This window comes from Phocoena phocoena, chromosome 15, assembly GCF_963924675.1.
Source record: "Phocoena phocoena chromosome 15, mPhoPho1.1, whole genome shotgun sequence".
Taxonomy (NCBI): domain Eukaryota; kingdom Metazoa; phylum Chordata; class Mammalia; order Artiodactyla; family Phocoenidae; genus Phocoena; species Phocoena phocoena.
Genome location: NC_089233.1, coordinates 45,249,570 through 45,276,980, shown reverse-complemented (window position 1 = coordinate 45,276,980; position 27,411 = coordinate 45,249,570). Strand labels below are relative to the sequence as shown.

At 46.2% G+C, this 27,411-nt stretch overlaps 1 protein-coding gene across 2 annotated transcripts in view; it reads right to left on the bottom strand.

Moving 5' to 3' along the window:
- Nucleotides 1–5,140: 5,140 nt before the first annotated feature.
- KIF16B (kinesin family member 16B) overlaps nucleotides 5,141–27,411 on the bottom strand; it is a 256,485-nt gene continuing 234,214 nt past the window's right edge. Inside the window, exon 25 of one of the 2 annotated variants that reach the window (XM_065892000.1) lies at nucleotides 5,141–5,337. In XM_065892000.1, coding sequence (XP_065748072.1) covers nucleotides 5,179–5,337 — 159 coding nt within the window. In that variant the 3' untranslated portion in view covers nucleotides 5,141–5,178. The remainder of the gene's footprint in view (nucleotides 5,338–27,411) is intronic. The other variant, XM_065892001.1, reaches the window with a different exon arrangement.

The following is a 27,411-nucleotide window of genomic DNA, read 5'->3' as shown; positions in this document are numbered from 1 at the left end:
CCAGTGGCTTCAAGCAGGGCAAGTGCCATCCATACCTCATGGACTGTCCCAGGCTCACCTCCCTCTTGCCTGTCCCCCACCTCCCAGCCCCAAAGGGTACAGAGCAGCAGAGGGGCTGGCACCCAGAGATGGCTCACCCTGTGTGCTAATGAGGTGGGGACAGACAGTGTGGCCTGTGGAACTGGTTTTCTGATCAGTGGCACACATGGTAGCACATCCCACAAGAGCGAGCCCAGGGACCACTGACTCTTCAGAGAAGCCCTCTGCTCCAGACCGTGAGGGGAGCGTGGCAGCTGCCTCTGTATCTGAAGGCATGGGAAATCCCTTATGACTGTAAACTTGACCTTCTCCATCCACTTACAGAGAATAAATAACCAGTATCCTAATATTACTCGGCAAGAGAAGGCCTGCACCCTCTGTGAACTGACTTTTCTTATTACATTCATTGAAATCAAGGCTCAAAACACCACAGGAGAAAAACATCATGTATGACAGCAAGTCACCGCCTCCTTGTCCATGGCTTCTCATTTGGAGGAGAAAAGCTAAGAGAGTTTGGCATCAACCAAAGTGCAAATATTCAAAAAGTTCTTAATCACCACAAATTTGTATTCTTATTCACTGTGATTCTTTTCTCTGAAGATGGTCCGTGATGCTTTGAAAATGCAGGTCCCTCCTTCCCTCCCTCCCTCCTTCCTGCCTGGCAAAGAAGTGAAGAAGGAGCCACCCTTGGGCTGTTCTTTAGTGAGCAGCTCTCAGGCACAACTTGAAGGGCTACTGGAAAGATACAGCAACTTCCGCCAAATATTAACTGTGCGTAAGGATTCCTGACACTTGGAGGAAAGTAACTCTGCTTTCGAGCAGTGAGGCTACTTAACAATATTTTTCATTTTTTTTTTTTTCCAGATTTAAATTCTGGAGAACGGTTTCTCTTTCTGGTGACCTGACCTTATGGTACCCAAGAGCTTTGTGATGCTAACCCAACATGGGGCTTTCTACTGACGCATCTTCCTCCACGCGTTTCAAATTTTGTACCAGTGCACCTCCCCATCTTCAACGCTTAAAGAGAGATGCCTTGTGTATCTCTTTTGCAAACACATCCACTTGTCTCTCTCTGAACGGGGAAGAGTCTGCCTTTCCAGCAATGGAGAAGGAGCAAAACCAAACTGATGAATCTCAAATTCCCACAGAAGAGTCAGTTTTGGGAGAGATAACCCTTAGGAAAAAAGCCTCATGGTTTTCAAATACAGGGGTACCAAATGAGTACAGTTAAGGAAAGGACATTTTGAATTTAGTCATTCAGCAAGAGATACACAGAAGGGAGACACTCCTAGAAAGGCACGGGGTAGCCTTAGGTGCCAGAGCTCTAGCTGTCTGTAATTCCACAGTGAAAAGCGTGTGCGAATGCTATTTGCAGGGAACAAGGGTGAAGTCACAACCCTGAACCCCTTCAGGTCAGTCAACTGCCTTCCTGTCCCTCCCACCACTTTACATGTAACTGGTTCTACTGGATTCCCAAATAAAGAAGCCTTCTGAAGGTATCAGCCTGGCCAATTCCAACATGACCCTGCTAACTCCCGGGCACCATCCCGGGATCAATTTGAAATATGATGCTGTAGAAATTTACAGTAAGGAACTGGTAGATTTGTTTCAACTTGGAAATAACTCTGTATGTGCAAAATTTTAAATGTGAGCCTCACAGGATCATTTTCTACCTACTATATTAGCATCAGAAAAAGCACTCAAAACCAAAGGTGAAAGTCAATACTCAGGTCCTCTTCTTGCCTGTGCAAAGAGCCCTGTCATCAAAGGAGGGCTATACAGGCTCAATTTGTCAAGAATGATTCACCTTAGATGGTCTTCCTTTAATTAGTTTTTCCAAGACATAAATGACCTATCATGATTATGTAAATAAAATGGAAGCATTTGATTTTGCCATGGAGTTATTTTACCTAAATCTCCTTACTCCTTTCCAGGAACAAAGTCCAAACTGAACCAGTACTGCAGTGTGTGTGTAGGATATGAGAGGACAGGGTCTCCTGGGGCAGAAACGTTCAACTCTGGACTCATGAAACCTCCAGGCACCGTTCTAAGCATTTGTAAAAGACAGTGAATGTAAAAACCTCTTTCCAACACAACCCTTTGGAAGCGAGAGGTCACTGAATATTCTCTCTTGCATCAGGCTTGAATCGTTACCTGCGTTTTCTCTGAGGGGATGCGGCTTGCCTGTGGTGGGTGCAGAATGAGTAACAACCAGCCACATTACGATACCACACCGCTCTCCGTCTCCAAGAACAAGCTGGAGGAAAGAGTGGGGCAGGCGTGGGACTACGTGCTGGGGGATGTGTCCAGCGGGGGGAAATCCCATCTGTAAAAGTTGAACCCAGAACACCAATGTGGCTCAGCTCTGAGGCTGGGGACTGCATGCCCGCAGCAGCTACACTTTGAGTTCACGGATGCTCTAGGCCGTGAAAGCTTCTGGTTGCTTCTGTTCAGACTTGTGAAAGTTGCTGCCCTGAGCTCTGAGTGGGTAGCTGGGGGCCAGATTGAGCAGAACTAGCTCTTTCTGCAAACAAATATAAAAAGAAGCGCCCTGGGGCCTGGATACCCTGTTCATGAATCTTCAGAGCATCTCTACATTGTGGGCCAGGAATCTTCTAGATGTCCATCATTAAGGAGCCAGCGTGACTTGGTTACCCCCTACTCACATGCCTCGGTTAATTATCGGGCTGAATTCGAATCTTTCTGGTTCAGAAACAGCAAGGTCTGGGTGGGAGCCAGGCTGAAAGGCACACTACTACTTGTGAGCCACACAAGTTTGGTGCACATATTTCAGTGTGTAAGCAAGGCCCAGGAGGATATGCTAAAGCTTCCTAAACAAAGAATTCTGTTGAAGCTCCTTAGATTTCTCCAGCTGACTACAAAAGCATGTATAAATTGATGGCACCTCACTCTGAACTGCCTTTAGTGGTCAGCTTGGCATTCCTTTGTTATCTGATGCACTTGAAAGTTATAAGATACATACTTGCTAATTTTCTTTTACTCCTTTGAATTCGTCCAAATTAATGCAGCTTCAGTTTTGTCATCCTGCCTCTGTCATCTGTCTTCTCTTCATCCCAGAAAGGGATCCCATTCCTTGTTTAGAGGAGATTTTTCATTGGCTTGCCAACACTCCCTCAAGTTTTACTCAGATTTAGGTGCTGTTTGAGTCCGATCAGAAGTTTTCAGTTCGCATCCACACACTGGTGACAGTCCCTCTGCCTGTCACTCTGGGCTGGATCGGAACCGAGAGGTCCCCTTGTGCAACAGTATCATTCTCAGATGGGGACTGAGGTTCAGAGAGGTGAAATGATGCCCGTGTGTTACAGCCGGATTTACCGGCTGTACTTGAACCCCCAACTCAATACTACGTACTTGAACCCCCAACTCAATACTAAGTACCTCAGATGAGGATTGGAATCAAAGAATCTTCTGATTCCTGCGCTTCCTACAAACACTCAGATATTTGTTCTTGCCAAGTTATTCTTGTGCCCTGTGTGATTCTAGTGAAAACACCTGCCAGGAGCCTGGCCTCGGATACGGGTCCAAAAGGGCAGGAGACAGATTATCTGCTCAGTTGAAGAAAACCATTTCGTTTACTCAGCAAACGAGGGACAATCTTCAGTGCTTTGACTCCTTTTAGATAAATGACCTGTGGTTAATTATCTCCCAGCTTTTATCCTTTAATCTCTAGGTTTAAATTCTCTAGTAGTAATTACCCCTAACCTCTCCCTGTAATCACAACTGCACTCAAAAGCAAGTCTTCCTGCAGCAATTTAAAAAAAAAAACAAAAAAAAACCCTCATTTTTTTTCACGCTAAACTATGATATCTAATTAGTACAATAATAATTTTCCCCCTTATCGGGATAATTGCAACTTTAAATATATTTTTCAGACTGGAGAGCTCGGTTGTGAAGGCATATTCTCGAAGGTTGAATGCAAGTATGTTTTCTTACCCATTCATTTGTGACTTCAATCATAGCTGTAAGGGCATCTTCTACTACAGGAATGCTAAATTATACATTATGTATGTTTCCAAGAACGTTAGATAAATTTTTAAACAGACCAGTAAGAACGATCATGTCACAAACTCAAACTGAGCTACAGGGTAGATTCCGTAACTTCATTTAATATTGATAGCAGCTCAATTTAAGTCTTGAAAAAACAAATACCTTTAATAAATCTGGAGTGAATGATTACATATTTTGATATAACTATCATACAGGAGTGTGTACATATATAAATCTGTAGGCAGAATTATATACATTTCAATATATACCACATATATATTTTTTCTTCTCACATTTTTCTCTTTAGTAAAACAAAGCAGTTTTACTGTACATAGATGTGTGATGCTACATTAAGTCCTGAGTGATTTAAGGGATCGTTAATAAACTACAGTAAATTCTAGTCTTTCAGCTAAAGATCCAGTAGATTCAGTAACAAAAATGTGAACAAAATGTTTAAAAATATGCATTCAGCGAGGCGCTCCTTTTGTGCTTAGCGGAGAAAGCTTGAGAGTGCACGGCCGCCATTTGGGAAAAACTTCTTGAATATTCAAGATTTAACAAATATCCTATTTGAATGGATTTATAGAAGTTGATGTCACCTACATCCAATGCGTCAAGCATGGAAGACTCCAGTCGTGACTGGACCGAAAATCCCTTTTTCAGAATATGAAATTCTGTGTAAACATCAGTGCTTAGGGATTATGTAAAAAGTTCAGACTCAAATGGGGAAAAAGCAAAATACAATGAAATAACTTAAAATGCTTTTCTTGGGAGCCAGCCACATGGAAGGAATATAAAAAAATAAGAGTGTATTTTGGTGAAAGAGGAAACCAGATGAAAGTCATTAGGGAGGTGTAGTCAGCCACCCACCTCGGGAAGCCCCAGGCTGGCTCGGCCCCGGGGGGCCCAGGGTGATGGAGCCATGGGACGGATTCTGCACACAACAGGGAGAAGGCCACATGCACCCGCGAGGGGCAGGGACAGCCGCCGTCAAGGTCACCGTCAGCCAGCCTGGCCCCCCAGCCCCACGCTCCGCTCAGGCACTAGGAGGAAGCGGTGAGGGGTCCAGGCCCCCGGTTGGGGGGCCGCTCGGATGAGAAGGCACTGCGTGGCGTGGCCCCATCACCGGCCCTACCCCGTCCCGTGGCTGCTGTAGTCGAAGACGCCCTTCTTGAAGAACGGCGAGAACTCGCAGACGGTGTGTTTGGACAGTGTCAGCCCCACCTTGTCGATGTGCAGCGGGGACGTCGCTGACTGGAGCATCACGCTGAAAAAGTCCCTGAGGTACCTCTGGGGAAGAGACAAGAGGCAAAAACACGGTCAAGACACTGTGGGGCGGGGGGAGGGCGAAGGAACGTCCCGTGGAGCGTGGAGGAGCTGCCACTGTCGTTAGAAACAGCGCAGGGACCCTCCACCGCCACCTTTGCCCCATCAGACCCACCTGGGGAGCAGCCATGGTGCCCGGCGAGCAGGTGACGCTTCCTGGCTCCTAGGACACGGCTTGGACCTGTCTGCACACAACGCCCAGAGGCATGCTGGGCAGGGGCGGCTGGGCTTGGGGTCTGCGTTCCAGCAACAGTGTTGCTAGTTAATAAAGTCATCCCCCCCCCCCAAAATCACTCATTAAAAGGCAACTAAGAGGAGAACAAAAAGGCTATTGGTCTGCACGATGCTAAACGAGCATTTTTAAAGGGCACAGGCTTTCTCTGCTTTGGATCCTTCTCGTAAACCAAAGAAAAAGCAATACTGGGGACGAGAGGGTCCGTAGCAAGCACTGATATTTGCAGACCCCTTTACAAATCCTGTGATCACCAGTAAAAGGAAGCTGTTGCTAAGATTAATTGTTCTGAACCCCGTGTTCGCCCCTCCCCCCTGCACACGTCTGTCACAGCATCGGCCGCCTCTTCCGGCATCAAACATGCAAAGCACGTCTGAGACCAGGACCCAAGATGCTGGGGCTGAAATCAGACATGGGTGCCAGCAGGATGTGTTAAAGGAAAAGAGGACACAGAAATAGTTCACGTATTTCAGGTCAGGCAAGCGTTTTCTATAACAGAAAATACGGATGGGAGCAGTTTTAGGCCTGAATCTTTACTACTGTCTCAGTTGGTTTAAAAAGTATAAATCCTGTCACAAATTAAACATAGAAATTAGGGACTCTGAGTAACAAAAAAACTTGTCTGTGAAACGTGGCCTAGAACAGTGGTCCCCAAGCCAGGGTGATCTGCCCCATAGACATTTCTGATTGCCACAGTGGGGGCGGTGTACCTAGCGGGTGGAGGCCGGGGATGCAGCTAACATCCTACAATGCCCAGTACAGCCTCTGTGCAGAGAATTATTTGGTTCCAAATGTCACTAGTGCCACAGATGAGAAACCTTGGCCTAGGGGAAGTCGAATTCAGCTACCTGAACGAACTGCCAACCTCAAATTTACCTCTGAGAGAAGACGTTCTGCTTAAGGAAAATGTTAGCTACTTTCTTAAAAACAGTAACAAGGATTACTAATGATTAACACTTGTATAGCAATTTACAGATTCTAAAAATCTTCAAACTTCTAATTTTTTATGCTTTATGGATGTATAACTGATGCCCAATAACTGCATATCCTTCAAATGTACTCATCAACTGAGGGGTGCTGACACACGTAGATGCCTGTGAAACCTTCACCAAAGCAAGGTGACAAACATTTGTACCACACCCAAAAGATTCCTAAGTCACCTAATTTTACCTTATCTTCATAAGATAAAATACCTTCATATTCTTCATAAGTTATCTTCATACTCTGCCTAGAATTACCTCTTTTTATTATTATTATTTTATTACTGTAACACCCATTATCCGGGGAGCAAGGCTAGTAACCAAGAGAGAAGACTTGAAAACAAGGGTTTTTAACTCAGACTCTTTTTCCTTTGTTCAATATTCCTGACTTCCTGGTCTCACGGTAATTGCTCAAGAAGGGCTCTTGAAAGAGAGATCAGGTAGAGGTAAGAAGGTGCCAAAACCAATTGCTAGAAGATGAAGACCTCGCTCCAGTACTTATTTGCATCAGAGAAGCAAAAGGGAACCGGCCTTGACTTTTCTGTGGGGGAGGAAAGCTGAGAACATTGACCTGGAAGGACCCGAGGTCCAGCAAACACAGTTACTAGGAAATATCGACCACACCCGACCAGCCAACGCTCACGATGAAATGCATGTGTAGAGCTAACTGTGCAAGATGGAGAGAGAGATGATCTGGCACAAGGACGGGGAGCGAGCTCACCGCTGTGTGTGAGCTACGCCCCTTTGTGGTGAGAAGCGGGAGCACAATCGTCATCGCAGCAGCTCCTGTGCAGCCCTGTCCCCTCGGCCGCGCTCAAGTGCAGACTGAAGCGCGAGACAAGCTTGCCTTCCAGATGAATTCTAACCGGATGGAAGGTGTTTAAATCCGGCAACAGATGTTGTACCAACATCTGTCATCATTAGTTCATGAAGCAGGGGCCCTTTGAAGGGCCAGTAAAGCCTGAAGGGATAATGAAAAGAGAAGTGAAAATAAAAACTAGAAAAAAAAGGCAAAAAGAACAATATTGGGGACCCCCTTCCCTGCCCGGGCAGCACCATAAAGAGAGAGCAGGGAAGTAGCTGCAGGTGATGGCTTTTCTCAAAATGAACGCATCAGTACACCTCGATGAAAGCACCAGATAGAAGGATCTGATCCAACTGATCTTAAGCAGTACGGAAGAGCTTTTCCTTGCAAGACAAATCTCCACTCCGCAGAACAGGGCAGCCTTGGCTCCCTTTACCTAGACCGCTTCCTTGCTCAAAGAAATGCTACGATTAGGAAGTGATCTTTGCGGTTACCTCGGGAGGCTCTCAAGTGTATGGGGTGAGTCGTCTGTGTCCAGAGCCACAGGCTTGAGGTGGGCTGAGCAAATCCTTTCCCGTGAATGACAAACCCAAAGGGTTAGGGGTGGAGCTGGGGACACCAGATGGAACTAAATTTCCAGAAGGTTCCTGAGGTCACAGACAGCATCTCACGCTTCTCTGTAATTCCCCGTCATCCCGGGCACACTGCCGAGCTGGGGAAAAGTGCTTACAAGCAACCTTGATGACTGATTTTGATGAGTTAATTTTTTAAAAATTGAAGTGTACAAAGAGAAAACAGCAACCATCATGAATGTACAGCCTAATGACTTTTCAAAAAGTGAACACGCTGGCGTGCTCAGCATTGGAATGAAAATATCACAACATTTTTGGAGCCCAGGCAGCCCTCTGCACACTCTTTCCCTTCAGGGTAACTGCCATCTTGGCTTCTGGAACCATCGATTAGTTCTGCCAGGTTTTGAACTTCATATTGATGGGATCCCACAGGGTGCACTCTTCTGTATCTGGTTTCCACTGCTTAACGCCATGTTTGAGAGATTCGTGCACCTGGCCGGGTGAGCTGTGGTCTGCTCGTTTCAACTGCTGCGTAACAGTCCGCGTGCCCATGCCCACCCACTGACTGGAGCCGAGGGGTGTGCAGGGGTGATGAGTTCGATTCTTTTGTCTGCACTTCTTCAGTAATGAAATCTACTTCCATATAACGGTGTCGAGTGAGTCGAGTTTATTGCTAGTCCTCCAATAAAGAAGTTTCCCCTTAGGGCTTCAGGCCTCGGTCCAAGACCAGCCATTGTACTAGAAGGCTGCTATTGCGTGCAGTCAATATACATTATAAATATATGTAAAATACATACAATACACACATTTATATTAGTAATTTTTGCTGCCTGTGCCCCCAATGTTTTCCACAGCACCTGCGGCTGAAGGGAGAAAATCAAAGTGCTTCCTGTCAAAGCTCTCCTTCTACTGTTGATCCACAGACACCCCCCGCCCTCCCCGGTGTGTGAAAACAAGTCCACAAGCCGAGCTGCCTCCCCAGGGCAGTTCACGTTATAGGCCAGTATTACAAAAAGTCAAGGACATCGGGAATTTCAGTGGCTTATCAGGGTCAGAAGTGCGAAGCAGGAGAAGGATCTGTGAAATCCAATATCCAATTTGTTTCTTTCACACAGGCATCTTCTCCATTAAAATCAGAAAGAAAAGCAGGCAAATTTAAATCTCTGTAGCCATTAGGGACCACACAAGGCAGGCAACCCTTGCCCACCCTGGTGGTGGTGGGGTCACACCTGAGTCTCTGCTCTGAGAAATACCCTGGGTCAGGGCCGCTGAGAAGGTTCGGCAACATTCCAGCCCTGCCTCAGATACTTGGAGGAAGAAAGTCAGAGGAAACCCAATCTTCTTTCAGGAAGGTTGCGCACTGGGAAGTGGCAGAGCAAGAGGGGGTCTGGAGATGTCTCAGTGAGCAATTGAGGGAAAGGGAGGGACCAGGAAATGGAGCACAAAGACATGCAAGGGGCCGGCTGTTAGAGGGTGAGAGAGGGTGGGATGGGATACGGGGCGAGGGTGGGGGGGGAAGATGAAGGGAGAGAAGGAAAACAGCACGACTATGCTGGAGACGGAGGCCCGTGAGTCGTTTTCCAAGTTGGCAAAAAAGGTTTAAGAATAACAGATATATTAGACATCTATCTAGGCTTTTTACTTTTAGCCTCTTGGACCAGCAGTATAAAATATACGGTCTTCGGGCTTCCCTGGTGGCACAGTGGTTGAGCGTCCGCCTGCCGATGCAGGGGACACGGGTTCGTGCCCTGGTCCGGGAAGATCCCACATGCCGCGGAGCGGCTGGGCCCGTGAGCCGTGGCCGCTGGGCCTGTGCATCCGGAGCCTGTGCTCCGCGGCGGGAGAGGCCACAACAGTGAGAGGCCCGCGTACCGCAAAAAAAAATAAAATAAAATATAAGGTCTTTTCTTATCAATGCTTTCAGAAAATCAAGTGTAGGTGGCTAATCTTTAAGGCATACTTCAGTACTGACGCTGAATACCTTGACTTCATAAACTCTCCTTCTTCTACAGGCTGTGGGCATGTTTTATTGTTCTTTTTAAAGGCAATCTACACAGGGGCAGTGAGCGGGGTGGGGGGAGGCAGAAGTCACTGGGAGAGATGGGCCCCCATGGGTCTGTTCCACACACAATGTGAAACTGGCACGTGCTTTGTAAAATCCCCTCAGAACAAAAATTAAATCCTGCAGGGGACCGTGAGCTTTCAAAGGGGAGGCCAAGAGAGACCAGCGGAAGGATGAGGGGTGCAATGATTGCCAGAGACACCCCCCCACCAGGCTCCTGACGCCTTCTTTCCAAGGCAGTTGTTCATTTCCTTTAACTCTTACCTGTAACACCCCTCCGAGTATCTCCTTGGGTCTGTCCCCCACATGCACACACCAAGCTGACCAGCTCCTTCCTCGCTCCTCTCACGGAGAGGCCACTCATCAAAGGCTTGCAATGTTCTAGGCACGCTGAGAGCTTTTAATGGTCTACCTCATTTAATTACCACAACAACTCTATGAGGTAGAGACTATTATCATCTCCATCTTCTCGATGCAAAAACTGAGGTCTGGGAGGCTTAAGTGATGTCCCAGAGGTCACAGAGCATGGAAGTGGGAGAGTCAGGACTCACACCCACATCTCCCAACTCCAGAGGCTGGTCTCAGTCACCAGACTGCCGTCCACAGCATCCACCAGCCCCCTTTTCTCTGGCTGACCCCCGTCTCCTGGCACTGCGCTCACTGGGCCAGGCTGATAGCGCTGGGCATCTCAGCTGCTTGGGCCAGATGCTGCCTTTCCCGGCCTGACGGCGCTCTCATGGGGACAGGGACACGGGGTTGTCTAGAGTGAATGTTCCACACAAGCCTGGGGCAGAGACCTCTTTCCTGTGAGGCGCCTACTCTTCGACACGGAGTCCTACGCAGCTCTGCGCATGCTACCATATCTTCCTTACAGTGCTTTGCTGGGCACTGGCCATTTTTCGACTGCCCTTCCTCCGTTTCCCTTCCCAAACAGCATTCAGATTCCCTTCTGAAAAATACCCTCCCCTTCTTCAGGGACTGGTTATCTGCCTGACTTGCGGAAGAGGACTGGTGATTTTTTTCCCACTCACAGTCTGGGATGGGTACCTCATACCCAAACTGCTAATCAAGATACCACTTGGGGCCTGCTGGGACCAAAGGGTCCTCTGGGGCAAGCCTCTTCCAGACTGCAGAACTGGCGCCATAGTGAGCAACTAGAGTCTACCTAAGAAATCCAGGGCAGACGCAGAAGAGCTTCTGATCTGCCCACTCTGTCTGTGGTCTTCGTAAGGAAGTGGTATTACAAAGTCATTTTCTACTGTTTGCCATAAAGTTAACTGACAGTCCCCTGGGGTGTTGGCAGGTACCCATCAGGAATCAGAGGAAGCCTTCCATCTACACCACATCCAACTCCTGGGGGGCCAGTCTGTTGTGGGATTAAGGCATCTGCCCAGGGCACTTCTCTTAGGAAGAGGTCAATCCTAAGAGGTTTTCAGATGGGTCAGTGCATCCCAGAGGTCCATTCCCACCCAAGCAGTCAGCTGGAAGCCTCCTGCCCCAAACCCAGATACACACAGGGGCCAATTTTTAAAATTCCAACACCATTTCAAAACACAACCACCAAACATTATTAATCTTTGAACCAAAACACAGACTAATATGGTCTGTTGGCTGTGTTAATGAGTTCTGAAAGGCAAAACACACTCCCTACAGCAACACAGGGCAAGTCAGCAGAATTTAGTCAATTATTTTAGAGCTTTAGCCTGGCACTTCAATCGACACACTGCATTAAGGGGAAAAAATGAAAAATATAATGTGCTGCTACATGCTACTTCACTTTAGACATTCTTGACGATTCACGTGTGACCTGCTATATGAAAGAAAGGAAAAGTACTTGAGTTTCTGGAATAACCTGGGTAAAAGCTGGCCTTCCGGTAGCCTCTGCTGGGTTTTTCCTTTCAACTTGGGAACTTCTGGATAAAATGCTAGTCTGCTCATAGGGATGACCACGTGCTCTACAGCCCGTCCAGGCAAAAACCTGGGAGCTCAGCAGGGCGTTAAACAGTGTGGCCGCTCCCATCTTGCAGCCATTCCCTTTCAAGTCTGGGATCTGGAAGGAAAGGAACGTTTGAGATCAGGGAAAGGAGGGAAGGTGTGTGGTACCCACGCTCAGCGAAGGATGTGAACAGGGAGAAAGGCCAGCGTGTGGAGGGCTCAGCCTGGGGAAAAGTAGGGCTCAAAGGAGATTATGACGGGCCTTGAACCTGGCTGTGGGTCTGCCGGTACTGATACAAAGTACCTTTCCTGGCTCAGGAGCTCCTATGACCCCTGAGACACACTGGGGAAAAGGAAGACAGGTGTGTGGATCCTCTGTTTACAGATGAGAAGACTGAGATCTCAAGGGACTTAGCCAAGTTCGACGACTGTAAGAAAGAGGCTGACAAAACGACTGGCTCTTCAAATTGGGAGAAAGTCCTCGAAATTCTTGAGGAAAATCCTTTAAGCCTGCAACGTAAGGTGTGAATGTAAATGTAAACGCAGCCCCTCTCTCTGGGGCTGTTCACACCCCTATCATGTAGGCTCGCAGAATCTACCTTGAATTTCAATCAACCACCACGTGCGCGCGCGCGCGCGTGTGTGTGTGTGTGTGTGTGTGTGTGTGTGTGTGTGTGTGTGTATAAGAGATGGGAATGAGAATAGGGCCTCAGAAGCATTTGAAAGACCTTAGCTTTTTATCTTTTGGCTTCCTTCTATTTTAATTAGCAGGGGGATAAAGTCATGACCATTTTATGTTATTAGAAAGTTTCCGTTTTAATAGGGCTCACGGCTGTAACTGTAACCTACTGTAACACCAGCAATATTTCACCCCAGCCATGTCATCCTAATGATTTTCCGGACATCTCATTGTTGTGGAGCTCTCTTCATTTTACAGAATTTTAACATCAATCCATAATTTAATTTAAAGCTACTGAAATTATTAAAATTGAAACGTTCTTTAAAAATGTAATAGGGCTTGAGCCACCTTTCCACTGTGACATATTAACAGGGAAGACAGTCCAATGGCATTCCTCATTTCCAGAAGTCATTAGCCATGGTGGCAGCTTAAAGACAACTCTCATTCCAATAAGACTTAGAGGTTTCATTTACCTTGCAGTACTTGGAGGCTTCATCATTGACTGGTGGGCTCTGAAGATGGATCCGGCCTGTATGGAGGCACACTGGGATATTTCTAGACCCCAGAGAGGTCTGGTCACCACTGGCCAAGTGTTATGAATTGACCCAGGCAGGTCGATACTATTCACCCCGTTGAGTCTTCCCAGTTCTAAGCTCCCATACCTTCTAGTCTGAACACTTCTCTCTGAATATTTAGGAATCCTAAAATTTGTCTCCACTGGACCAGCTGGTGGAGATGCTGGGTTCCTTTCCCAACACGCCCCCAAATGTCCTCACACTCTGATAAACTTGGGACAGTTTGATTCAGGCAGATCACTCATCCTCTGCACGGTTACTGCACACCTGCTCCCCATGAAGCAGTGTGTGGGTATTGGATGTCCAGCGCTGAATATGACAGGCTCGGAGCCTGCCCTTCCAGGGTGCCTGGGCTGCCCGTACCACAGGCAGCAGTGGTTCAGAGTCATTCTTACTGGTGCTGTGCTTCCATCGTCTAAACCCTGCTTGTCCTTTAAGGGCTCAATCACGGATTATTCTCTGTTGACGCCTCTCTTCAGACCCCATTCATGAATCCAACAAATATTTACTGAGAGCTTTCCTCCTGTCAGCACTGCCGTGGATTCAGTAACGGACGAGCCTCATTTCCGTCCTGAGTAACGCGAAGGCCTTTCAGGGAGGTGGGCAGGAAAAGCAGGAATTAAAACGTGGCTCCAAGAAAACAGGAATGAGATGCTTTTGGAGCACTAGGAAAGGCAGCCAGCCTCGTCCTGGGAATTGGTGACATTTATGCCGAGACCTGAGGGGTGGGAAAGAATCAAGCAGGGGAAGATGCTGAGGGAAGCCTGTTCCCGGCAGAGGACAGAGCGTGTACAAAGCCTCGTGGTGGCGCAGCAGAGCTTGGGGCACGGCCGGTGGTCCAGCAGCATTGGACTGTGCACTGTTCAGCGTGGGGGATACGCTTCTGGAAGGCTCTGCCCCTGGATCAGCTCTCAACCAGGTCTCAGACCGGGGGTCCAGCACTGTGCTCCGGCAGCCTCTCTTCTCTCTGATCCATGGAGTCCTGCCAGGCCTTCTGGGTGGAGCCTGTGGCTTGTTTTAACCAAGAGAATGCACTGGAGGTAATGCCGAGGGTGAAGAGGTCACCTTGCAGGTGCCAGTACCCCAGCTGAGCCCAGTCCTTAGTGGAGCTGTAATCTGAATGCAGCCATACAAGTGGCCAGACCTGACAGAGACCCTTGGAAAAGATGAACCACCCGGCGGCTGGTTCCACCACCCTGCCCACGTTCCGGAACCACAGCATCATAAGCAATCGAGCGGTAGTTTCTTTAAGGCACTAAGTTTGGGGGTAGTTTATTACTCGGTGATAGATTACCAAGATACACGTATTTGGGAACAAGGTAAGAGATGAGGGAATAAATGATATTAGTCAAAGCAGAAGAAAGTTTCTTTGGTTTCTGATTTATGCTTCATGCCAACCTCTTCCGACCTTTTCTGTATTTCTAATAATAATTCTGTCTTTGTGGCATTTCTTTTCTGTCCTAGGTTTTACAGTAAATACTTGGAATAAGTAATCATTTGAAATATGGCATTTATTTCCTGATATTATATAGAATTCTGAGTGTTCCCACTTAAAATTCATCAGGGTGAAAACGCTAGTCTGTGATTACAGAATCTGAACTATTCATTACAGCTATTCAGAGACTCTTCTTTATGAGTTTAATGACATAAGCATATTATATTGAATTATTATGGTACTGCATCAATTGGACTCATAAATTTAATATACTCAGTCTGGTTCACATAGTCTAATAAAATCCAGCAAGCTTTAAAATTTTTATAAGGGATGTGCATTTCAAGTCCATGTAATATTCAATCTTTACAGGTTGACGTTCTTGCTTGGGGTATTAAGCGGCTTCAACGATCCTGATGACCCAGCCTGGCCAACCAGCAAGGTCAGGGTAAAACCCCACAAAAGAACAGGCCACATCAGAAAGGCCAAGGTCTGCGTGGACTAAGAAGCTGGTTAAGCTTTCCTCCAGAGCACAAGTCACGAGCAGTCCCATCTTTTCGTCTCACAAAGGAGGAGAGAGGAGTTCAGTGTATGGTGTACCTGTGAGCTGGAAGTGACACCACTTGTCAGCTGTGAGGGGGTAGGAGGCAAAGAGCTTCCAGACTGGCTCACAGACCCCGCTGTCGACTTTGTTCGGTTAAAGCAAAATACGGGAGAATGCTGGGAGGAACCCAGTCCCCAGGGCTCACTCTGGTTCTTTGATTTTTGCTTACTGGATCTTTGTAAGAGATCGGTAACCGGCTAAACACAGATGCAGAGCAACTCAACACCCTCAGCACGGAGGGGAGGTTGGAAGTGAGCCCTGGAGACACACCTCGGCCGTTGAGACCACGTGGCTGCTGCGGTCCAACTCTGCTATGCAAGCCAGCTCCTTGGGCACTCAGTCATTCTGCAGCCACCACGCTGGGTGTGGGGACCTTACAGCACAGGGAAAGAAAGTCCCCGAATGCCTCTGCACCTCTGCTTCCTCGTCGGACTATCTTTTTTTTTTTTTTTTTTGCGGTACGCAGGCCTCTCACTGTTGTGGCTTCTCCCGTTGTGGAGCACAGGCTCCGGACGCGCAGGCTCAGCGGCCATGGCTCACGGGCCCAGCCTCTCCGCGGCATGCGGGATCCTCCCGGACCGGGGCACGAACCCGTGCCCCCTGCATCGGCAGGCGGACTCTCAACCACTGCGCCACCGGGGAAGCCCCAGGACTATCTTTTAAGGATCAGAATATTAAATGAGCTGCTGTCTGTCAAGTGCTTCGAGCAGGGCCCAATTCACAGTGAGTATTTATTAAGTCACTGACACTATTATCTACACAGCTTTGTCCTCTGGTAGTTCATGGGCGAATATGTTAATTTTCTCCTCTTTCGGATGTTTAGAAACACATGGGCTTAAAGCATGAGGTATTTGACTTTAATGTTTTCCCCTTCAAAGGAAAGTAGAGGACAGCAAGAATCTGGAATGTTTTTTTCCAAAGTCACCTCATAGCAGATACTGGCAGACCCTTTATTTCAAGGGTTACTTTAAAGGAAGGAAGATTTAACATGTTTTTCAAAATGGAGAATCATATTAAAAATAAAAAATCTAACTATAAGCAGGTAAGTTAACTATCCTCTGAAAGATCATTTTTTAAGTAAATGCTTTGCTGGGAATTTTACATTTCAATTTTATAATTTAACATAAAAAATGACCTAATTTATCCCATAAATGGTTGGAAATAGCAATGATGTTTATTTACTTATGTGTAAGAATTTACTTTTTTTAAAATAATAAAGGTGTTCAAATAGCCCCTTGGAAACCTCTTGTCTACGGGTTATAGAGAGAATTCAGCTTAAGCCTTGACAAGGCTAAACTTCTGTCTGATTATATTATTCACTGCTTTTTACTGAAAGCACAAAGCAAACCTGCAACACAAGTTCCTTAGCACCAATTTCAAAAATTAATCCTTTAAATATAGGAACATAAGAGGAAACTATTTCTAAGAGATTATTCCCATTTCCATTGAAAATGTTATTAAATAAATGGTGAATTTTAGTTCTAGTGTAGTTTCAAATCCACTAGTCTTCTTTAAAAAAACAAAAAGCATGACTCACCATTCATAAGTCAGGATTCAGAGATTGAAGATACTCTGAAAATATGTGAAACCAAAAAGCTACAAATCATAGATAAAAATCCATACATTTCCCTTGTTGTAGATTCCAAGTATAAAAGACCTTCACCAGGAATAGATTCTATGTAAAAAAAAAAAATCACTTTCCCTGCTCATCCACAAGAAGCAACTCCTTAGCCTTTAAGTTTTATCATGAGATTGCATCAATTCAGTCACATGAAAGATCATTTTAAGATACATTTTGGATACTGAAATTCTGTAAAGTGCCATCTGGGGGGAAAACAAAAACAGAAACAAACCAAAAACCCTATTCTTTTCTTTGTTTCTAAGTTCATGATTCCTCCCAGCACTGTATAAACCTTCAAAGAGGTTCCTGACATTTGGAGAGAAAAGGACAGCTCCCAGTGACCAACATGACTGACAGACGTTCAAATGAGAATCTCGCTGTGTGTGGCACCTCCTGGCTACAATGCACTTAAAGAACCAGGTCCTAAAACACTTGAGAATCAAGAAGCGGTTGCACAAGAATTACTGGCATCCCAAAGTCTCCCTTCTACTGGAACCCAGGAGCTGGATGCAGTGCGATGCTTCGGGAACCCGGAATGACGATCTCGTCCCTTTCCACCGGCCATGCCTGTGGGTGAGCAGAACGATCCTTCCCTTTCGAGTCTGAACTAAGGTCATCTGTGTATCGATGGCAAGTGCGCCTTGGCTGGCCTTGAACTGGGCCATCACTGAGTAACACTGAGACCCTGAATTCAGGGTAAGAGGGTAAGCTCCAGAGACTCTGGGGGGGGAAGACCCACTGCCCCTTTTTTGTTCTCTGGACCAGAGGTTCCTGATGATCCCTGTGGGACTATCTGCCTGGCAGGTTATCCTCCTGCCTCGGGAGTTACTCCTCGGGGTCCACCCGGCCCTACGCCCCGGGGAGAGCTGCGGTCGCGCCCCAGGTGTGAAGAGGACCGTGGCCCCGAGTGGTGGGCCTGTGACCCTGCCCCACAGAGAGGATTAGCTGGGGATTTGGATTATCTGCACCAATGATCCCCTTCACAGGGGACAATGGCTGAGGCTGCACTAGGTCAGGGAAGGTGGAGGATGGGAGAAAAGCCAGATCAAAACTTCTCTAAATGTAACACCTCTGACTTTCAAAAAGGATAGATCTGTATTTTATATAGGGAAATGAAAATAAATTCCTTTACCAAACAGATATTATCTACAGAATTAAGCATCTAAGTTAAAAAATATAGACATTGAATCCGTGTACTTCCTGAAAGTCAGTCTCCATTAGATGACTGACACTAAGATGGCCATTAGGTAATTAGATCTTGACAAAGGCATGAGTTTTCTTTCCTTAGGACCTTAGCTTGTAGCAAAATGTCATGGGTTTACGGTATCTTCTTCCTCTCAAACAAGGGATATTTACTTATTTACTATAGAGAACGACATCCAACACATCAACTTATAATTCAAAGCCAAACTTCGGAAACGTTTAAAACTGTCCTGGACAGCTCTTAAAATCTGAGAAGCTGCTGCAGAAGAGAAGTGAGGGATGCTGCCAACCAGGAGGATGATGACATGTGTTCTTCTGGACACTCATGTCTGGCTGTGTGAGACGCCAAATGAACCCCAAGAGTTTGTAAGCAACAGTCTTTCAGTCGTCCAAACCTGTAACATCCATGACTGTTTTCAACCGCAGGGCTGGGCAGTAAAAGTTTAAAAGTACCGACAAAATGTGGGTGGAAAGATCTTACGGATCAAAAAGAAATCTCACCAGCGAGGGGATCCTGCAGAAAGCGATGGGGCCATTTAATCGAAGAATCGGTGGGCTAACGTGACATCTGCAGACTCTGCCACAAGAAAACTGCCTTTCCAAGTAAGGAAGGTCAGTTCATAGGGACCGTGCTATTACCTGAATTATTATAGCCAGATTCTTGCAAATGAGAAACTTCAAATAAATGCAATTTTTGTGAACTGGAAGATAGCACTATAAATGGGAAAGGAAAGGGGAATCGCAACAACATGTACCGAGAAGAATAAATACCCCAGACTGTGGAGATGGTGAGAGCAGACAGGGCCCCTCGCTACCCACAGCACTCACTGCAGAGCCTCAAGTACGAGCCTTATGACCCACCAGCTTCCGCTGCCAGCTGGTTAAAAAAAATCCATTGAGAAAAAGGCGATGGCTTCATTTACTGACATTTTCATCTTTGATTAGCAATTTTGTTTTCTTCTTGATTTCAATAACGGTTTCTTAATTTTACTTATAAATGAGACAGGTGATCTCAATTAGAAAACAGACTAAAGAAAGTTTTGGTTTTTTCCTGCTTGCCTGGAATGACTATTATATATGTAAATGTAAACACATTGCAGTGAACTGCTGGGAATAAAAATAAAGCTATCTAAAAATGGATGGGAGTTTTACAAGGGCAAACAATAAAGATAAAAAGTCATATGGAATTGGAACAAACTGATGTTCTTCTCCATTTGTTCCCCCCAAATATTGTCTCTAAGGGCTGCAACAACGCTGCTTCATTACCACTATGAAACGTATGTGGAGTGTATAGAAGAGAAAAGGGAAAATATTTTTCAAGGGAAAAAAATAGCTGGCGGAATTTAAAAATAAAGATGCAGTTTACGAAGGCAACGAAGGAGGGTGTGGAGGTTGGCTGGCACAGGCCACGATGAGCACCTTTCATCTAAGAAAAGCACGACTTACCTAGAAGACAAAACTGAACGAATGGAGTGAAGGGAACTGAAGCATCTTCAGGAAAGCCTAACGCCAACTGGGAGGGGCTTCATAGGAGAGAAAAGATAATTCCCCAATGCTGATATAAACAGTGAGCAGAAAACTTGGTGGCGACAGGACAGAGACAGCAGTTCTCAAACAAAAGCGCAGGAAGAATTCTGATCGTGCCTTTTGGGCTGCTGCAGCAAAGAAAATGTATGAAGAGGAGCCACGCTGACCTCATTGGAAATAAACAAAATTGACTATTTCCGGAAGCAAAAATTTAGGCCTTCAGCTTTATAGCAACACTAGAAGATACAAAAGTAACCAGCGGAACATTAAAGCAAGGGAAGGCAGGGTGAGGTGGGACATATAGCACAATGGTTCTCAAACCATCTGCAGGGAAGGACTAGGTAAGGAGGGCGAAATGGAAAGCAGAGGAGAGGAAAATGAGAGGGGGGACCAGGCCAGGAGGCTTAGCACAGGCAAATGGGATTCCAGAAAGAAACGGAAAAACCTTAAAAGAGGAAATGATCACAAAAATCTCCCAGAGGGCTTCCCTGGTGGCGCAGTGGTTGAGAGTCCGCCTGCCGATGCAGGGGACACGGGTTCGTGCCCCGGTGTGGGAGGATCCCACATGCCGCGGAGCGGCTGGGCCCGTGAGCCATGGCCACTGAGCCTGCGCGTCCGGAGCCTGTTGCTCCACAACGGGAGAGGCCACAACAGTGAGAGGCCCGCGTACCGCAAAAAAAAAAAAAAAAAAAAAAAAAAAATCTCCCAGAGATGAAGGATGTGAGAGAGTCCACGCAGATAGAAGCCTACAGAAGGAAGGGCGATCACCAAGCAGAAGAACCGTGGGCTCTCTGAACGCTGGGGACGGAGGGAGGGAGGGACGGAGGGAGAGAGACAGAATCACGTCGCATCCAAAGGATTAGGAATCGAAATGGCTCTGAACCGCCTGACAGCAGCAGTGGAATCAGAAAACAAAGAAGCAGCCCCTCTGAACTACAGAACGAAATGGTTTCCAATTAATATATTCTATCTAGCCAGGGGGAGGGTGAAGAAAGACCTCAACAGACGTGTCTCTAGAAATGTACCTCCTACACGCCCATTCTTATTTAGGAAACTACTAGGGATGTGCTCCATCAAAACGAGGGAGTAAGTCAAGAAAGAGGAAAACACGGAGCACAGGAAGCAGGGGAAACACCTGGAGAGACATCAAAGGAGGATGGAGAAGGGAGGTCCAGTTGGTGTGACCCAGGCTTACTCCAGCACATCCATAACTGATTTAAAACAAAGTTTCAAAAACTATATACACACACACAAAAGAGCAATGGGTTCTCTCTCTCTTACACACATACACACACACAGCAAAATGGTCAGGAAGGATATACACCCAACCCATAAGAGCAGTTTGAGATCCTCTGAGAGCAGAGACTGGGGTCACTTATTTGGGGGTGATCTTGGACACAGAAGCAAAGGGGTGGGAAAGCAAGAGAGAGAGAAAAGCCAACGCAGGGGGGTGCTGGCGAGCAGGTCACCACTGTGCACGACTGGGCCAGTCCTGCTGGGGACTCTGAGAAACATGGAGACTGTGCTTCGCATGGTCCCTGGAAAGGAGGGGAGGCCGGCAGGTTCACCCAGAGACTTGCAACCCTCCCTGTGCTCCCTCCAGAGCCTCACCTCCCTCCAGCCCCGGACTGGCGTTGGCTTTGGAGGAGGCCGAGAGGGAAGAGCTGAGAGACCCCAGGGGATGCCACCGGCACCGGCTGGAACTGCCAGGCCGCGGCCAGTGTCACAGGGGGTCACGGGCCAGGGAACAGCACACGGCATGTATCAGCTGTGGGACGGGCCTGGGGCTGGCGGTGATGGAGGGGACCCTGGCCGTTGGCTGTAAGGAGGGGGCCCAGTTCAGCGGCCCAGGCTACCCACGCTGGGAGCCAGGGATGCGCAGTCGGTCTCTGCTCTCGGCTCAGCTGCTTCTCCTCCCAAGCGCTCTCACTGTGTCTTTAGCGTATGGCTTTCCGATGAGGACTTTCTGATTACGCAGCAAGCTTACTCATTATTTTCCTAAGGCTCAACAGGCATTTTTAAAGGACTTTAAATACAAGTTTTATTGCAACCTTAGGCGATAACTCAGGCGAATGTGGCTCACGCACTGGGCCGAAGTGAGTCTATCATCAAATGACTGCCCAGCACTCAGAAGACAGAGAGGCGCCCGTGAGCTCCCCACCCCACCACGGTCTCAGCTGACACCCACCAAGCGGGACTGCGGCATCTCGGCAGGAGAAGCCGGGACGGCTGCCAGGGCAGAGCCCCGGGCCTGGGCTGCTCTGCAGTCACTTCCAGGAGCTCCTGTGCTTTCTGTTTTTAAAAGAGTGGACTCTTACTTTATTCTCTTACATAACGCTATCTATAGAATTATATCTATACACAATATTGAATTATATCAAAAACTGACATCTCTACACTTATTACTTATACAGTTATAACCTATGTTTATATTCACCTATATAACTATACTTATAACTGCCTATAATTATATCCACATAATATAATCTATAGTTAAATCTATATCTTGTCAGATCATGCTTTACCCTATTTGTACTTAATAATTTATCACTGCACGTCTCCTCCTCACGTGACGACTAACGCAATTGTGATGCATCTACAACAACACAATCAGGGGCCCTAGAGGACAATCTGGTTCCCAGGAAGGGACCAGAACCTCACGGGGACACCCCTTTATCTACACCCAGGGCAATGTGTGCACTGGGGGAAAAGCAAAAGCAGCTTCTGGCAGCAACGAGCAAGTCTAACTGAACAAACACGAACACTGCTAGAAATTACTGGTATAAACATGACACTATGGTACACGACTCAAAAGAGCCACTAATTCCAAAACAATTGTAGTAACTTGGCGCCCCCGGAAGGAGGCAGGTGTTCCTTCCACCATCCACCACGGCTATTCCTTCCCTCCACTTTTAGCTGTGTTTCCATCTGACACTCCCCCTGGGGCCCAGGAGCTAATTAAGTGCTTCGGTTTAGAAGACCCTTCCTCCCCACGCCTGCCGTGCTGCGGCATGACTGTGAGTTGGCAGGGGCGGCGGCAGAGGGAGAAGAGATGAAACAGCATCTTGTGATGCAGGGTAAACAGTGAGGCCGGCAGGAACTTGGGGCTCACACCTGTGTCCGAGCAAGGCGGGCCAAGCTACCTCCAGGTACGGGCGACGGAGGAGGGAGCCCAGGCCGCCTGCCCCATGCATCCACGCCACTCGTGATGCCTGCTTCTGTTAAAGAGGCAGGGAGACATTTAATACAAGAAAACAAATAGCGATGCCTCGCTGTATCTAGGAGGAGAGCAGGAACAATCCTCCAGCTGTGGTTTAACTCGGCAATATTCAAGCTTCGTTTCATTTTGCCTTTAAAAGTAACCCCAGGAAATGAGAAATGTTCTGTACTGAACTCCACAGCGGAGCACGCCCAGCTCTTAAGCTTGCCGTATTGAGCTGCGACGCGTTCCTTTCATCTGACGCTATTTCCATAAGGAGGAAAGAGCTGGAGAATCTCTTGTATTTGTCAAGCCCCCAAACACCTTGTAGGCGGGTGCCAGGAAGATGACAGATGTTACTGATTTAATGGGGACTGCACATGAGGTGGGACGGATATTAGAATATCAAAAGCCTCAAAAATGGAAAAATTACCACTGCAGCTGTATCTGGGGTGAATGGAAATGGCTTCTGTCGTGGTTAGTTTTACGTGTCGACTGGGCTGGGCCACGAGGTGCCCAGATATTTGGTCAAACGTCATTCCGGTGTGTCTGTAAGGCTGTTTCTGGAGGAGATGAACATTTGAGTCAACAGACCGAGTGGCGCACATTGTCCTCCCTCACGTCGGTGGGCCTCATCCACTCGGCTGAGCCAAAGGGCAGATGCTCTCCGAGTAAAAGGAACCCCTGCCTGACCGCGCTGAGCTGGCACAGCAGTCCTTCCTGTCTTTGGGCTTAAATGGAAACGTCAACTTGCAGAATGCAACTCACATCACCGGCTCTCCTGGTTCTCAGGCTTTTGGGCTCGGACTGGAGCCACGCCATTGCTCTCCCTGATCTCCGCCTGCCGACTACACATCTTGGGACTTCTCAGCCTCCGTAACTGCATGAGCCAACTCCTTATAACAAATCTCGTCCCACGTACACATCCTGGGTTCTGCTCCTCTGGAGAATACTGACTAATACAGCTTGCAAACCCTAAGTTAGTGAAGTGGTAAAAAAAAAAAAAAAAGCACTATTTCAGTACCATGAGTTGCGTGTAGAAATGCAGAATTCACAGATGTATTTAATACTAAATCTCACCGTCTTGTTAAGATTAATGCTGAGGGTCTTGGGCATACATGCTCATTTCATCACTGCCCTCAGCTCTCATTCAACTGAGTGGCCAGTCATGCTGACTCTAGCTCCGGTGTATCTCTCTAATCCTTCCACTTTCCTCCACCCCAACTGCCACCGCATCCTCCTTCAGGCCGCCGTCACGTCTTATCTGGAGACAGTAATAGCCTGGCCATTGCTCTTCCTGCCTCCGCCTCCCTGCTCCTGCCATTCTCTCCACAGTAGTGAAATCTCATCCCTCTACTCCTCTGCTTAAAGCACTCCATGGGCCCCTCCCTGTCCTGTGGTTCAGGTCCAAAGTCACGAAGACGGCTTTAGGGTCTGGCTTTTCCTTCCCTGTCTACGCCCACACCAGTCTCATCTTTCCCCAGCAGATTCCTGGATCCCACCCTAGTCTTGTTGAATCCGAATATACTAGAACAAGGTCTGAGAATTTGTATTTTTCAAAAAGCCCCTCGAGATAATTTCAAAGATCGGCCAGACAGGCTTGGGAACCACTGTTTTGGGAGTCACGTCCTCTGATAACCATAGAGGTGGTACATGACTATCTGCGTAGTTCCATGGTGAGTCGTCTCTGCTCCAACAGGACCATGAGCTCCTTGAAGACAGGAAGCATCTGAGTGACACATGCAGGACAGGCTCAGTCTGGCACGGGAAGTGGTCCTGAGCGTGGCCAGAGTCACTGGATTCCTTTAATATAGACAGCAAAGACCATCAGAGGGAGACCACGAGATGCTACATGCTTCCTCTGAGATGTGAGGGGACAACAGCACTGCCGCTACTGTGTTCTTGCCCCAGAAAATCAGGATTAGAGGCTCATGGTGAACAGCAGCATGGGATGCAATTAGCAAAACCTCAAATGTGAGAATTCACTGGATAAATGACATGGTTTCATCAACAAACAGATGATGAGAAAAAAAGAGGGAAGGGAAACCTATAGATTATAAGACACTTTAGAGACACATCAACCAATACTATGTGTGGATATAAAGTAGGTCTTGATTCAAGTACATCTATTAAAAAGAAATGAGAAAATTGGTGTGGCCTGAACACTGACCAGGTATTTGTTTATATAAGAGATTAGTTAACTTCTGGCGTGTGTGTGTATGTGATGACAATGGCACTGTGGTTATGTTTAAAAAAAAAATCCAACAATAGTGACCATATGTTGGTGGGAATGTAAACTGGTACAGCCACTATGGAGAACAGTATGGAGGTTCCTTAAAAAACTAAAAATAGAGCTACCATATGACCTAGCAACCCCAATCCTGGGCATATATCTGGAGAAAACCATAATTCGAAAGGATGCATGCACCCCAATGTTCACTGCAGCACTATTTACAATAGCCAGGACATGGAAGCAACCTAAATGTCCATCAGCAGAGGAATGGATAAAGAAGGTATGGTACATATATACAATGGAATATTACTCAGCCATAAAAAGGAATGAAATAATGCCATTTGCAGTGACATGGATGGACCTAGAGACTGTCATACAGAGTGAAGTAAGTCAGAAAGAGAAAGACAGACATTATATAATATCGCTTACATGCGGAATCTAGAAAAATGGTACAGATGAACTTGCAAAGCAGAAATAGAGTCACAGGTGTAGAAAACAAACTTACAGTTACCAAGGGGGGAAAGCGGGGTGGTAGGATGAATTGGGAGATTGAGATTGACATATACACGACTATATATAAAACAGACAACTAACGAGAACCTACGTATAGCACAGGGAACTCTACTCGATGCTCTGTGGTGACCTAAATGGGAAGGAAATCTGAAAAAGAGTGGATATATGTGTATGTATAACTGGTTCATTTTGCTGTACAACAGTAACTAACACAACATTATAAAGCAAATATACGCCCAAAAAAATTAATTAAAAAAAATAAAAAATAGTCTTGCTTTTGAAGAGATATATCCTAAAATATTTATGGATAAAATACGATATCTGGCATTTGTTTTAAGATAATCCTGTGAATGTGTGTGTGTGTGTGTGTGTGTGTGTCTAGTGACTAGAGGTAAAAATGAAACAAAACTGGTCACATGCTAACAGTGATGAAGCTGGGTGATGTGAGAGGGTACACTGGGTTTATTACATTATTCTTTCTGGTTTTGTAATATACACTGTCATAAAAAATAAAGTTTAAAAAATGTATAAGTCATTAATTTCTATATCATGATATCTCAAAGTTCCTTTCATGCACTGAAAGCTGGAGATGGTTGTATAACCCTTTGCAGAGCAGAAATTTGCTAATATAATAAGATTGCGTTCTTTGATTCTAAGAATTCTTTGAAACACCTGCTGTTAACAAACCTGACACTCTTAAGTAAAGGCAATTTCTCTTTTGAGCCAGAATGGGTTGTAAAGGATTGCCAAAGAAGATCCCTCTGCACAAAGGAGAACTGGGGCCATGTTCTGAAATGAAGGTGTTCTTCTCTTTTCCATGGAAATTCTAACCTTATTTTGATGCGAAAATAATATACTCAAGTCCTTCAGCTTCTTCACACTAACTCGACAGAAGATCATCTCAACTATTCTGTCTGACAGAACGAAGGGGAATTTGGCTTTAGTACAGTAGAAAGTGGTAGAAAGTACGGAGAGAAAGGGGTGGAGGAAGAGGCAACCCATACTGAGATTTCCTAAGTGACCCTTGAAGAAAAAAATCTTTACAAATCATACCGACGGTGTAACTTAAACTTAGCAACAGGTCACTTAGAATATCCTAAGTGATACTACAAGACACATGGACATGAAGGTCCGCTGAACCAAGCAGCTGTGTGAAAAAGTCTTTGTAGTAATACACGAAAAGAATCTTTACAACTGTTTGTCAATTACATCAGTATTCCACCTGGCCTCTCACCTATTTTATGGTTATGTGTGATCACAAGAGATTTCCTTCCTGGTTTCCATGTTCAAATGTTTTAATTTACAAAGGTGGTCTGCTGGGTGGGCACCTCATTAATTTGCATACTCTGAAAATCACTGATTCATAAAGACAGACATCTACCTTGAGTTTGGAAAGAACAAGTGAATAAAAATGGTGCTTGGTAAAGATAGATAAAATAGTGACTTTCAAATTTCAGAGTAATGAGTGAGTCACTCTTAATGAAATATACATTATTACATGCTCAGCAGTGGAGAAAATATGCATGAAATATATAATTTGCTTTGATGATGATTACCTTCCTTTTAATAATATTTAAACCTCATACTCTTAAGAAAAATGTATACTAGCGCCAAATCGACTCACCCACCCATCCATCCATCCATCCATCCATCTTCCCTCCTTTGTTTAGCAAAGCAATTAAGGGACAATAGAAAAATAAGAGGATGGAGGGAGGACAGAAGTGAAAGAAAAATGAAGATAGAAAAGGAAGAAATGAAGGAGATTATAAATGCATGCTGACTGCATTTATAAAAAATTTATAGGATTCTTAGATAAACTTTTTCAAGAGCAGTTACAGGCTGACAGAAAAATGGAGAGGAAGGTAG